General features: G+C 54.6%; 1 protein-coding gene across 1 annotated transcript in view; it reads right to left on the bottom strand.

The window, feature by feature from the left end:
* Window positions 1–14,147, bottom strand: part of CPNE2 (copine 2) — a 44,520-nt gene that overhangs the window by 11,743 nt on the left and 18,630 nt on the right. Inside the window, exons 5-12 of the mRNA XM_033129494.1 lie at window positions 12,970–13,041; window positions 11,786–11,869; window positions 11,176–11,265; window positions 10,096–10,194; window positions 9,504–9,590; window positions 8,097–8,156; window positions 6,098–6,231; window positions 4,006–4,060 (exon numbers count right to left, since the gene is read on the bottom strand). Of these exons, the coding sequence (XP_032985385.1) occupies window positions 4,006–4,060; window positions 6,098–6,231; window positions 8,097–8,156; window positions 9,504–9,590; window positions 10,096–10,194; window positions 11,176–11,265; window positions 11,786–11,869; window positions 12,970–13,041 (681 nt within the window). The remainder of the gene's footprint in view (window positions 1–4,005; window positions 4,061–6,097; window positions 6,232–8,096; window positions 8,157–9,503; window positions 9,591–10,095; window positions 10,195–11,175; window positions 11,266–11,785; window positions 11,870–12,969; window positions 13,042–14,147) is intronic.

The raw sequence follows: 14,147 nt of genomic DNA, 5'->3' as shown, positions 1-14,147 counted from the left end.
ACCCCCTCACCCCACTACCTGAGCCCCTGAGTGGGACAGAGGTGTCCTGAGGGCAGTGGGTCAAGGAGCACTTGGAATGCCCCTTCGAGTTGGCGCTCACTATGGTGGGGGCCGTAATTAGAGTTCCACTTCTTTGGGCCCCAGGGCTTTCCCCTCTTCTTAATGGGGTAGGAGCTTGGAGAGAAGCCCACCTTATGCCAGCAAACCTAACTGGGGATTAGCTGACAACCCGCTCAGGCTGGACTGGGGGAACAGGGAGCGTAATGGGGGCAGAGGGCAGGGGTAGGGGCAGAGAGGGTTGTCACAGTTCCTCCAGGCCCAGCCCCACACCCAGGCAGGTCATCAGAGGCAGACCCTGCACACTCCCGGATCGGACACCGCTGGACCCATGACAAGCCAGGAACACACCGGGACCAATAATTAGACCCTGTTCGGGGCTGCAGGTAGGACGGGGGTGACTGCATGAAAGGCCAGGGCTCAGGTGGGGACGGGGAACCTCCCTACTCTTCCTCCCTCTCCCTGCCATCTAACAGCCAAACTCCCCACTCAGCCACCTGCCCCACTCCGTGCCACGCCTCATGTTCAGTGCTTTGCAGGTGTCCCCTCACTTCTTCCTCACAACGACCCAATGGGGAAAGGCCTGTTATTACCCCATTTTTCAGATGATGAAACAGACAGAATGGACTAGTCTTGTTTCCATGGTCTCACATTTACTGAAGGGCAGAGCTGGGTCTAGAACCCAGGGCAGGCTGCCTCCTGAGCTCACGTTCCATGAACCCACTAACTTCTAAAGTTGTTCCTCCCCCAAGGGTATTGAAGTAGGAGGGTGAAGAAATCTGGACCAAAGAAAGCTTCAGTGTGGGCATAAACAATTCCAGACAGACACTTTAGCTCCGAGACACTACAATGGGAGTGCTGGAAGGCCAATGTCCCCATTTCACAGATGAACAAACTGAGGCCCAGAGAGGAGAAGCCAGGTGCTAAGGCCACGCAGCAGAACAGGCCTGAGACCCAGGCCCCTCCTTCCTCATGAGGGGGTTGGACCCCAAGCCTTGGAGAGCCCTCGTGGGTCAAGAAAGGAGGGCCTCAGTAGGGGCAGCTCACCCTCATGCTGCCCTGTGGGTGGGCATGTGGCCTGAGAAGACTCCTCCCTCTTCTAGGGAAAGGGCGGTTGTTCTTTGCTCCTTCAGCCCTATGTGCCTGGGCATGGAGCCAGTCTCCTGATGTCCCTCTTGAGCCCTGTCCCTGCCCAGGGGCCCTCTTCACCCTGTCCCCAGTCTGGGCTCCAGGTGTAGGGGCCAGAGGTCCTTGTTGCCATGGCAACTTCATGAGCCTCTATAGAGATTAAGAGGGGGGCTTGTACAGAGAGGGGCTGAGAGAGGAAAATGGTTGCCAGGGAAACAGGCCTCCCTTGGGCCAATGATTGCAAAATCAGATTTTAGGAGATTTTAGAGACCAAGGGGGAAAGGCCCCTTCCTGATAGGGATGGATTAATATTTTACTTTCTATGCCACCCAACCTCTCTGGGGAAGGGCCTGGCCTGGGGTCAAGGGGTGGGGCTGCGGGAGGCCTCTCAGGTCACCTACTCCAGCAGTTCCATTTCACAGGTGGCAAAAGTGAGGTTCAGAGAGAGCCAAGGAATGCTTAGGTCACATGAGTGAGCCATGGCAGAGCCAGGAACAGACCTGGGGGACAAGTATCCATGTGGCCTGTGAGAGCCCAGCCCCCTCCCTTGCTTGTCACCTTGGTTTGCCTGAGAAATGCCAGTAAACAGGACAAGCTACCTGGAGGCCACACCAAGCTGATTAGGGGCCCCTGGAGACCAGCCACAGGTCTTTGTCCCGGGACTCCCTGCAGCCTCTGACAATCAATGCCCCATTCACCCCACCTGCCCCTGCCCTGCCTCTGGTCAGTGAGTTACTTAAGACACTGTTCCCTGTGGCCCTGGCAGGGGTGGGACAGTGGACAGAGGCTCAGAGGGAGCTAATGGCACTCAGAGGGACTTTCCTCTCCGAACCTCAGTTTTCCCATCTGTAAAATGGGGAGAGTCATAAACTTTGCTCTTCCCCATCCCAGACCCTTCTTCTGCCCAATCCCTCTCTTCATTTGACTAACTCTGGCTTAGTTTGAAGGTCCAAGCCCTCAAGCCATCTCCTCAGGGAAATGCTTTCTGAGTCCCTCAAGCTGTTGCCCAGGACAGGAAGAAACTGAGGCCTCAAGGGCAGACAGCCAGGTGGCAAGGTCTTTCTAGCTCCTTCCAGCTTCCCACCCTCAGAGAACCAACACCCCTATCTGCTCAGGCCTCTGGGCCCCAAATTCACTGTCAACAAACAAGTACTGCACACCAAATGCACGCCAGGAGCAGAGACAAACGGCGAGGAGGAAACCAAGTACCCTCCCTGAGCACAGCCCCAGAGGGAGATGATAAACACGCAAACCCACACGTGCGAGGATATGAGCGTGCCGGGAAGGCCTCCCAGGGGAAATAATGAAGCAAGGCAGGGAAAGGCCCCGTGCAAAGGCCCTGAGGTGGTACGGAGGAAAGAAGGTTCACGAGGCAGGAGCAAGATGAGTTAGAATGAGAGGGCGGATGAGAGGCCGGGAGGAGCCGGGACTGGCAGGGCAGGTGGGACGAGCATCTCCCTTCTCCCAACCTGGTTCCGGCATCCCTCTAGCCACTGCCGGGCACTCCAGCCTGGCCAAGCCCTGGCCTCCCCAGAGTTGCCCTGTGACATTTCCAAGGAGGCTTTTGCGCAAGAAAACATCTCATTGAGCCAGAGAGTTCTTTGAAAGCTGGCTGGTGTCTTAGCAACGCTACGGGCTCACGCTGGGCCTGGCCACACAGCAGCCGGCCCTGCTCCACCCACCCCCTGCCCCGACCCCCATCATCATGTCTACTCAGAGGCCCAGCTTTGGTCTTGCAGGATACCTGCCTCCCGCCCACCCCCCATGGCCAGCAGGTCCCCGAGCTACTCCCTGAAATTCTAGGTGAAAATCCTCCTCCCAGTGGAGGATGGGAGGGAAACACTCACTCTGGATACAGCGTGGGGTACCGTAGGGCAGACGAGAGGGGGTACTGTTTGATACAGAAATGCAGATTTAGGAGCTGTCTGCCCACGCCCCCAGACCTCTCATCAGAGAGGCAGCAGATTCTGAGAATAAACTTTATAGAGTCCACCTGCCCACTTGGAATCCAAGCTCCCTGTTGTAAACATGAGCTTGGGTAGGTCACTTGGGCCTCTGTTTTTCCACCTGTAAAATAGACATCCTTCCTTCTCTCCACCCCTCCGTCCTGCCCACCCTCACCCCAGCCAGTCCCCACTCAGCGGCCAGAGAATCCATTACACCCACCTTCCTTCCTTTCCTCCAACTGGTGCAGTTCCCTCTGCCTCCCAGACTTTGCACAGGCTGTTCTACCACTCTCCCTGCCCCCACTGGCACCCCCAGTCACTCTGTGAACTCCTTCTTTCTCTTCCCCTCTTGGCTTGGACCTTGCCGCCTCCAGGTACCTCCCCGGACCCCCCGGGCTGCACGGGGCCCTTATCTAGGTCCTTCCACGCCCCGCCGACCCTGCCCGTCTTTAGGATTGCCAGACAGAATACAGGAATCCCAGGTACATTTACATTGCAGATAAACAATGGATATTTTAGTATAAGCATGTCCCAGGCAATATCTAGGACATAGTTATACTTTAAAAACCTACTTATCTGAAATTCAATCTCAACTGGGTGGCCTGTATTTTTATTTGCTAAATCTGGCATCCCACTTATCTTCCCCACCTGACTTGGATGCCAAGGGCAGGGAGGGCAGAAACGATACCCTCCTGTTCCTTGTTACAGCCTCAATGCCTGCCCGAGGTTCAGGTGAGATTTACGTGTGGGTTTAGGGGGAACTCAGAGAAGGCAGGGCACCTGGGGCCCAGCCCCAGACCTCTCCACAGATCTCAGAGAGGCCACCCACACCAGTCCCATCTCGGCCAAGAGAAAATAGTCGGGCTTTACTCACCTTCCAGTCTGGGGGTAACTGGGCCCCAAACCCCAGAGCCGGAAACATCTTATCACTAATAAGAGAGAGGAGAAAAAAGTACTGTGAGACAACTGGAGAGGGGCCTCCGCCGACCCATGCTCTCCCTCCCCAACTCCCGACCCAGGGCGGGCCCCCTCTACCTTGCACACCTCCAAGGATAGAAAGAAAAAGCTCTGTTCAAATGACCTACTGAGGCCAAACCACCTCTGGGTATCCGGTAAATGTGTGGCTTGACTCCCATCTATAATTGTGACAGACACTGCTAATCAACCACAGCACTTCTAACCAATGGCCTGGGTGTAGCTTCTAGATCCTTCTCCAACTGGGACCTTGGGCACACAGTTATGATGGAAGTGAAATGCACTGGCTGTCTCTCAACTTCCCTTTTATGGCTGGGAAAAATTCTCCTAAAATGAAACCCTGGCTTGGCGTTCAAGGCTCTTCATCATCCAGGCCTAGAGCCTCATCTCCTTCCACCTGCCCTCTCTCATACGCCATGCCCCTCGTCCTGGCCACTGGCCACTCACTGTCCCCAAACACACAGGGAAGCTTAGAGCTCCAACTTCAATCCTGTTGCACCTCCTCCCGAAATACCTCTCCTTAATCTGTTTCTTGTAGCAAACTCCTACTCATCCTCTCATGCCCAATTCAAACGGCCCTTTCTCTCCGTGGGTTTCCCTGAAAACCCAGGATATCTCTTTGGTGCTCTCATAGCTCCTATCTGACTTTTGGAATGCCAGTGATTTCTTCCCCATTTTCCCCATAAAGTTAGAACTCCCTGAAGGCAGGGACCACGTCTTGTGTTCATTCGTTCAATGTGTATTTATTGAGGATTCCTGTGGAGGACAAACTGTCGGGGGCCAGCTACTGAAATGATGTGGGTAGCAGGCACTGATGGCTCACACAGGCTGGTCGCAGTGGGAGTGGGGAGAAGGGGTTAGATTTGAATCTATTTTGAAAAGATTTGCTGAAAGGATGATGGGGAAGATGAGGGAAAGAAGGAAGTGAAGGGTTTGGGCAAGTGGTGGCGCCTCTCACTGAGATGGTAAAGAGGGAGACAGAGGCAAGACTGGGGCAGGTGTCCAGTGCTCGCTGGGCCCTTGCTAAGTCTGAATGCCTGAGAAGGCTCAGCGAGGGGCTGAGGCAGCAGCTGGATCCACGGGTCTCTGGAGCAGCAACAAGCTCCTATACTGGACTGTGCAGACAGGGACTTCCACCTCCCTTGTTCTGCATGTTATATCTCTCTTAATGTGGCCTGGACTCACAGTCACCCCTTAGGCCCTGAGCCCCTGGGAGTCAGATGCTGGTCCTCAGGCTGCTTCTCTCCAGGAGGCCAAGTGTACACAGGATTCCTGAGCCTGTACTTCTTGCCAAATCTCTGGCACCTGCTCCCCTGCTCCCCATGTGTTGGCCTCCTGGTCATTCCACCCTCTGACCTGTGAGTCCCAATAAGCACCATCTGTGACAATGGTGCCACAACCCTCAAGTGACTTCTGGACTCTCCAAGGCACTCTGGACCTTGCGTTTGGCCCATCCTATTGTGGACATATACTCTATACAGCTTTCCATTACTGACTTTCACTCCCTCCACCCCCAAAGACCTTCAGGAAGCCTGGTCATGGGAGAAGGGCCCACACATGCTGGGTGCTCCTCCGAAGCTCCCAACAGGAATAAGACTGTTAGGAACCAGGTGTCAGGCCCAGGAATCAGAAGGGCTGCATTCCAGTCTTCCTGAGCTGTGTGACTTTGGACAAATTTTGCATCCCAACCCCAAGCCTCCGTTTCCCTAGCTCTAAAAGGGGAGGCTGCAGCAAGAGCAAATGAGTGTCATCTTCCATCTTGACTCATTTTCTTACTACTTGGTGTACTGTGTGGAGAAGGATCTGGGCTCGGTAACTAAGAGGTCAGCAATCGATTAGCAATGTCTGCACAGGAATAGGAAGGGACGATAATCGCATGCATGGCTGTGCTAGCCATTCCTAGGTTTGATGATCTCCGGCTTTTTGACAAGCTGAGCTTCCCCAGCTGGATGGAGACTGAGCTGACCTTCAGAGTCCTTTCCCAAGCTTACCTGTCATAGTCCTGAATGATCTGTCCCACGGCCCAGATGGCCGACAGGTATTCGTTGGTGCCCATGGGGTTGATATAGTGCAAAGAGGAAGGGTCGAGGGGATTACCATTGGAGGCTGTGAAGTCTATCCCAACCTGCAGAGTGGGGGAGAAAAGACCACCCAGTGTGGCCAGAGGCCTCAGCTCCCTATCTCACCCACAGGGAACCGAGAGGCTGACGGGACTTGGGAAGCTCACCCACCTCCTAGCTCCAACCCACCCTTCCATAAGGTGGTCTGATTGTATTACTCTTCGGGGTCCGATGCTGTCTGTGGCCGCTATGGCCTAAGCATCAGTCTATTGCCCAGATACGACACCAGGCCAACTCGCAGCCTCAATTTCCTTTCCCCCTCACCATCCCTAAGCCTACACTCATCTGTTCCCATTTCCAGGCCTTTGTCCGTGAGGTGCCCTCGACCTAAAGGGCCAGGCCATCTTCTCTCCCTATCTAATTCTCCTGCATCTTTCAGGCTCAATTTAGATACCACTGGCCCCTGAAGCCTTCCCAGACACCCTGTCCCCACCCCAAGCTATCTCCCCATCACCCCTCAGACCACCACGGGGCCAGTCTCCCCAGTCAGACAGGGTGCTCACTGTACGCAAGACACATGTCCCCGAGGAGCCAGGTCCAGGGCTGGGCACAGAGCATGGGTCAGGAGCCTCCAGGGACTGGGGCTGTTGATGGGCTGGGAACCAGGCTCCACCCACTCTCTGCCCTGAGGGAACCCCAGCCCAGGCCCTGCAGGGGTAGCATACAGAGGTGGGCAAGGCTGCCCAGCAAAGGAGGCTTAAGAGAGGGACGCAGGGGAGAGATGGCCACCTCAGAACTCAGTTACTGTGGGGTGGTCAGGTCCCTGAGGTCAGGGTGGCATGTCCTAGTCCTCAAGGGACCCCTGCAGAGGCAGAGTCTGTCACATAGGCGGTGCTCAGTATACATTTGCTGAATGAACACGTGCAGGCAGGGGGAACAGGAGAGCCTGGCCTCTCTGTGGGTGAGGTGGGCAGTGGTGACCAGTGGGGTTAGAGGTCAATAAGGCCAATCCCCTGAATCCATATAATCCTGCAGATGACCTCCAGTCTTCCTGGATCTAGAGGTGGTGACAGAGAGTGGTGAGGCAAAGTGGGGAGGTTGGCAGAACATGGGACCCCAGCAAGTTCTCTCCCTGGACCTGAGGCTTCCCTTGGGGTGAGGAACAAAAGACAAGATGAATGGGACAGAAGTCTGCAAGGTGTACACTCCAGGCCACAGGCAGAGGGACAAGTCATTCTTTCAGCGAGTATTTATCAAGCACCTGCTCCATTGCTAGGTACTTGTGTGATATGCTGAGGTTGGAGCGGACACAGAATAAAGCCCCACATTTAGGGCACTCAGTCCTAGTGGGCGGGACAAACAGGGACGGGCAAAAAACACTTAAGATAATGTCAGCATGGCAAGTGCCCTGAAAATAATAAAATAGGAGAAGTGACATAGAGAAACAGGTGGAAGCATCAGGGGAGAGCTCCCTGGCAGGATGACCTCTATGCCTCGGCTTGCAGGGTGGCAGGGCAGAAGCCACGAGAAGGCTCCAGGGAAGATTGTTCTAGGCAGAAGGAACAGCAAATGCAAAGGCCTAAGACAGAGCGGAGCTTGGCATGTGGAGGAACTGTGAAGATCAGTGTGGAAGGAGCGGAGTCAGCAAGAAGGAGGGGAGCAGATGAGGCTGGAAGGCCTGTGAACAGCCAGGAGGAAGTTGGCTTTTCCTTCTGAAGAGGTAGGTGTAGCAAGCAAACACTGTGGGCTGGGCAGCCAGGCATGTGCTGCCCTGCAGCTAAGCCCTGACAGGACTCGGGCCCACCCGCCTAGGCCACACACACGACTTGACCTGGGGAAGTCCTTCCTGAGGTACCCCCAGGCCTTCTGCTAGTCCTGTCCCAAGCAAGCCCGTAGAGGGGATCCTCTCCGGGGTGGGGGGCAGCCTTACGGTGAACATGAGCTGGCAGCCTCCCAGGATGTAGTCCAGGAAGGAGTAGTCCCGGGTGATCTGAAAGGAATCAGGGAGTCAGCGGGTCCCCACCCAGCACCTGACGGCTGGCCCTCCTCTTGGCCACACTCTCCACGTACGAGCTTTGGGGAGCTGTTGCTCTGTGCCCTGAAACTTTAGTAAGGTGGTCAAGGAGACCAAAAAAGGCAGATGACAGAATCTTATCTGATTACAAAAAAACCCAAACCTCCAGCAGAAAGCCCTCAGAGCAACGGTTCCCAGTGGGTAGGGGGGACACACACAGATACACAGACATGTGATGATGGCAGGCAGGGTCCCAGGACCCAGCATCAATTATACCACCAATTCCATGACAGAGAAAGTCACAAGTGGTTGCTAGTTCAGCCCCTAAGCTCTCTCTGGCCCTTACCAACTTCCACTTTAACAGAGAGGGCCAGGCCTCTGGCACAAGGCCTCCCACTGTAAATTAATAAAGCTGCGAAACACTGTTTTGATGCTCTCTGCCTCCTTTGGGCAAAGGACACTGGCCTTCCAATTTTGGTGGAGTTATAAGGGTTCCTTTCAAAATAAACATATTTAATAAAAAAAAAAATTAAAAGTTGGGGGGAGGGGCTAATGACAAAAAGATAATAAGGCAGGTGCCAAAAAGCATGAAAAGGAGGGTGTGACCGATAGAACTAAAGACCCAAAATCACGATGCTGCAACCTGACAGCCTAAGTCTCGCCGAGTACTTCTGCGATGTGACCTCACCAACGCTCGTGTAAACCCCAGCGCCACAGTGAGGTCTCCAGACCCAGTCATGGAGGCCTGGGTTCGGGGCTACCAGCTGGTAGAGAGAGTGGCACCCAGGGTCCTGCTGCCCTAACCCAGTCTGTCTTCCGTAATATCCTGCCCATTCCAGCAGACACTTGGCTACCAGATAGCCAGGGGCCTAACCTCTGACCTCAGCTAGCCACTGCTGGCATGAATTTCACTGCCTTTCTGGGCCTCAGTGGCCCCAGCTTACCCCACGGGAGTCAGTGAGCCTTCAGTGGTGTCACTGCCAGAGGACAGGTGCCCCAGCCCCACGTCCTCTGCCCCTCTGATGCTGAACATGCAATAGGTAAGCCACCCGCATGGAAAGGAGGAAATCCCCACAGTTACCCTGCAGCTAGGAAGGGACTTGGAAGGTCATTTCATGTCCTCCTCGATCTCCACACATGAATGTGATATGAGACTAACTTTACACACTTGACCTCGTTAACATCCCCAATCTACAGACAAGGAGACTGAGGCCTAGACAGGTTAAGCTCAGGTCACAGAGCCAGGACCTGGCCCAACAAGGATGGGAACCCAGGCCTCGCTGGCCCTGACCTGTGCCCTACCCCCGTCCCCCACTGGCCCACCTTGCAGGAACGCAGGATGATGATACCCGAGTTTTTATAGTTCTTCTTTTTCCTCTGCTTCTTGGGGTTGATGCACTCGAACTCCAGCTGGGCAACATAAGAGGAGAAAGGGAAGCTCACCTTGGGGTCTCCATGGGGACTGAGCCTCTCCTGGGCCCCGGAATCCCCTCCACAGCCTTAACCAGAGGCAGCATGGATGTCCACACCTAGAAATGGTTCCTGCCACCTGGGCTCACACCAAACTGTGCCTGCCCCCAGGAGGAGCTGTGCCTGCCCTCCACCCCACGATAACTCATCCACGTCATAGCCACTCATGCACCCAGCACTGTCACCCAGGGACTGGTTTCGACAGCTCCTGAGTGCTCACTATGTACTAGGCACTTTACCTGTATTATCTCATTTAATTCCCACTCTACTCCCCTACCACCATTTGACAGATGGAGAAACTGAGGTTCAGAGAGATTGGATATCTTGCTCAAGGTCATACAGCCAGAGAGGTAAAATCTGAGCACCAGTCTGCCTGATTCAAAAACCTGTGCCCCTTCCCGTGCCCTGTTCAGGTCTTGGGGTCATGCAAATGCGCTCATCTTACCGGGATGCCATCACGAGCCTCACACATCTGTGACACCAAGGTCTGGAACTCGCCGATGAAGTCGTGGCCCCCATCATTGTCATAGTCGTAGCACATGACCTAGGGTGGGTCCCGTGAGGTCACCCCAGAGCTGCCCCACAAAGAGGTGCTCTCTAGCCCCTTTCAGCTCCTAGCAAACCCACGTCGTCTTCTGGTGGTGCCTCACTCTTCCCCTAGCATCTGCCTTGCTGGCCTGGGATGATGCTGATAGCTCCTGAACTGCCTCCTACAGGAAGCCCTCCGTGATTTTGGGGAAAAAAGAAAGTGTGCCACCCCAGCAGTGCAGGCTGTAGCCTCTGGTGCAGGAAGCTCCTCACACACCCATCACTTGGCTCCTTATCTGTCTTGGGTTGTGACTGACCTGGCTTCATGAGCCATGGCCTGGAGCCCTCCCTAAATCTTTTTTCCCCTGAGATGGGCACAAAAAAGAAAAGAAAAGAAAAGAAAAAATCCTAACCTTACATGTTTTCTAACTACATGGCATTCCTAGGAGGAAGGCAGGAATTATCATACCCATTCTACTGATGGGTAAACCAAGGCCCTGGAAGGGAAGCACTTGTGCAAAGTCTTAAAGCAGCAGCAGTAGTGGACACAGAACTAGAACCCAGGTTTCCTAGGACGCTGTCTGGGGATCCCAGCCTGGCCTAGTTGCCTCCCCCCTCCCCATCCGCTCTCAGGCATGGCCCCTGAGGACTGAGGGCTTTTAGAGACTAGTAATCATCATCCTCATCGTGACAGCGCTTGGTCCTTTTGAAGGGGTTTCTGCATTCATTAGCCTAGCTAGCAGCACCACAGGCCTTGGGGAGAACAGGACAGCCACTCTGGTCCTGTTTTAAAGAAGGGGCTCACAGGGCTGGGGGCCCTGCCCAGGCCACTCACAGGGTCAGGCGGACCTGAGATGAGGACCTAGGTCTCATGCCCGCCCCCACATGGGTCGTCTTTCCATCTTAATAAGAAAGCTTTGCTAGAGCACCCCCAGGAAGCCTCGGGTAGATGGGCAGACTGACAGGGTGGGGAGCAGGGCTCCCAGAGCCCCCTCACCTGGATGGGCTTCTCCATGTCCCCATCACACAGGGACACCAATGGCACAGTGAATGGTTTCCACACAGGATCCAGTGTGTACTTGATCACCTGAGGACAGCGAGGGGAAGGGTAAGCTTAGGTCCGGGGCAGCAGTGCTCTGGGGTTGGGCCAGCCCCAAGGGGACGTGGAGCGTCAAGATGGAGAGAACCAACTGAGCTGGATGGCTCAGTTGGTTAGAACGTGAGCTCTGAGCAACAGGGTTGCCAGTTCGATTCCCACATGGGCCAATGAGCTGCACCCTTCACAACTAAGACTGAAGGACAACAACTTGACTTGGAGCTGATGGGTCCTGGGAAAAACACACAGTTCCCCGATAAAGTCCTGGAAATACACACTGTTCCCCTTCCCCAATAAAACCTTAAAAAAAAAAAAAGATGGAGAGACCCACAACCACGCTTCTGGGGGTGGAAGGAAGTGGGCATCCCTGTGGCAGAGAAGGCACAGGTCCTTCAGGTGCCAGCACGGGTTTCCGTGCACACCGCAGAGCTGTGACTGCACAGCCCCCTCCTGTGTCACTGGAGGTGGCTGGACTGCAGAGCCACTGGCTCAGAGATCCCCATGCACCCACCTCAGTCCTGTGGACCAGCATCCACTTGCCGTCATCTCCTGGCTTATAAAATTCAAGAAATGGGTCTGACTTCCCAAAGAGGTCCTGGAGGAAGCAGGAGAATGTGGTGAGGGAGGCACAACGCTACCGGATTCAGGTGGGAGGGGGTGTGGCCCAGCTTCCACCCCCAACCTGGTGTCAAGGGTGGGAGCTGTGGGCAGAGCCAGCCTGGCCCTACCCTCAGCCTCTACAGGGCTCAGCAAGAGGCCCAGAGCAGCTAGAGCCCCTTGGGACTAATTGCCCCCCCCCCCAGGAGAAACCGCCCCATCCTAAGGCTACCACAGCTTGTGCTCGAGACCCTGAGGTCTGGAACCTACAGGAGCTACAACAGCAGCGTCTTAGACCAGACAGGGCTTCAAAAGGGTGATTGCTCCCAGTTCAGGGGAGGCCCCCAGCAGGATGGCGACTCTCCCAGCACATTATAGAAGGGGCAGGATGTCCTTTAAAAATCCATTTATTTAAATTAAAAAAAAAAAGTGTCACTCTAAAGAGGCTATACTCAAGGAAGAGAGACAGTAAAAGAGTAAATAACATGTTAGGTAGTAATTAGTGTTAAGAAGACAAGTAAAACAGGAGGGCTGGGAAATTAGAGACCACTACAATTTCAGGGAAGGCCTTGCTGAGAAGGTGACATAAGAGTAAAGGCTTGATGGAGGTGAAAGGGCCACTGTGAGAACAGTCAGGGAAAAGAACATTGCCGGCAAAGGAACAGCAAGTGCAAAGGTCCTGAGGCAGGAGGGTGCTTAGTATAATCCTGGGACAAGGAGGCTGATTTGGCTGAAGCATAATGAAGGTGGGGAGATTGGAAGGCATGAGGTCAGGGGGTTTGGGGGCTGTAGAAACATCAGGTGGGGCCCCGGAGGTTACTATAAGCATTTACACAAAGTGAAATAGGTAGTCCCAAGAAGTGCGTCTTGACAAGGAGCCATGTGTTGAATGCCTCTAAATGAAGGGAAACTCACTACCTCTTTGGTGACGGGGTCTTAATTTGAGGTGACCAATAAAGCCCTGTGCTACGGGCTTGTCCCTTGGTGGCGGGGCAGAGGTGATGACAGTGGAGACCAGAAGCTAAAGGGCTGAGCTATGCAAGCCTGGGGGCGGGACACTGCTCCCCAGCGGAGAACTCCCTCCTTCGCCCGCCTCACCTTCTTGTCCAGCTTCCTGCCCGCCAGACTCAGTGTGATGACCCGGTTGTCTGACAGCTCCTGGGCAGCAATCTGTGAGGCCAGAGGAATTTGAGGGGTCAGGACCTGCTCCTGAGACTCCCCCAGCCTCCTGCCAGGCACAGTGGGCACAGGGTGCCCCAGGAGTCAATTCTCCAGAGCTAGCGGGGGGGAAAGAGGGGAGGCGGGTAGTGCCAGGCAATCTTGGCCAAGTCTCTTGTCTATCCCAAACCACAGTTTCTATCTTCTGAAAAATGAGGTAACCCATCTGGATATGAGGAATCCGGAAGTGGTCCCATGTGGCTCACGAGAGGGAGCCATTGAATGGTAAGTGGAGATCAAGCAGAGGCATGAGGGGTGGTCTTTAGCCCTGGGGAGAGGTTCTGGGCCAAGGAGCTCCCTGACAGGACCCCTCACACCTTTACTGCAGACCCAGAGCACAGCCACCTCAAAACACCAAGATATCAGGAATTCCAGCAACTTCATTGTGCAGCTAGGGAAACTGAGGCCTAGAGCAAGGATGGGAGCCAGCTGAGCTCTCTCTGCTGTCTCATCAGTTCCCTGTCATCCGTCCTCCATGCTTTCCCCATCAGCCACAGCCCTCTGGCCCAGCCCAGCCAGTGATAGATGAGCTGGCTGACGCTGGGGCTGCATCTGCCCTCTTAGGGCCTCTCTCTTTCCTTTTCTTCACAGTGTCAGGGAAAGCCACACAGTGGGCTGGGTCCTCTCCTATCTGGGGCTTCCCCTCCCCTCACACATCTAGGATGGCCTCACTGAATATGCTATTCAACCCTCCAGAATCACAGACAGAAGCCAGGCTTGATGCCCATCTCCCCTTCCTCTCTTCCAGCTGAGACTTGCTCAACAACTCTGTAGGGTGGGTCCTATTTTTGTACCCATTTCACAGAGGAAGGAACTGAGGCCTAGAGTGGGACTGGTAGAAATGCTAGTGGGAATGGCATACTAGGCTGGGTGGGTCCGCCTGGGTTGGTTTCCAGGTGGAGAGGATCTCACTTGTGAAGTCCAGATGATGGAGAGGTTTTGAACCCGAAGAGATGTGGGGAGGTTGGGAGAGGACGTTCCAGATTGTAGGAACAGTGAATAAAGACCTAGGGTATGTGCAGGGAATGCTAAGAATTCAGTTTGCCTTAAACCCAGGG

This window comes from Rhinolophus ferrumequinum, chromosome 15, assembly GCF_004115265.2.
Source record: "Rhinolophus ferrumequinum isolate MPI-CBG mRhiFer1 chromosome 15, mRhiFer1_v1.p, whole genome shotgun sequence".
Lineage (NCBI taxonomy): Eukaryota > Metazoa > Chordata > Mammalia > Chiroptera > Rhinolophidae > Rhinolophus > Rhinolophus ferrumequinum.
This window is presented reverse-complemented; position numbering and strand designations above follow the sequence as displayed.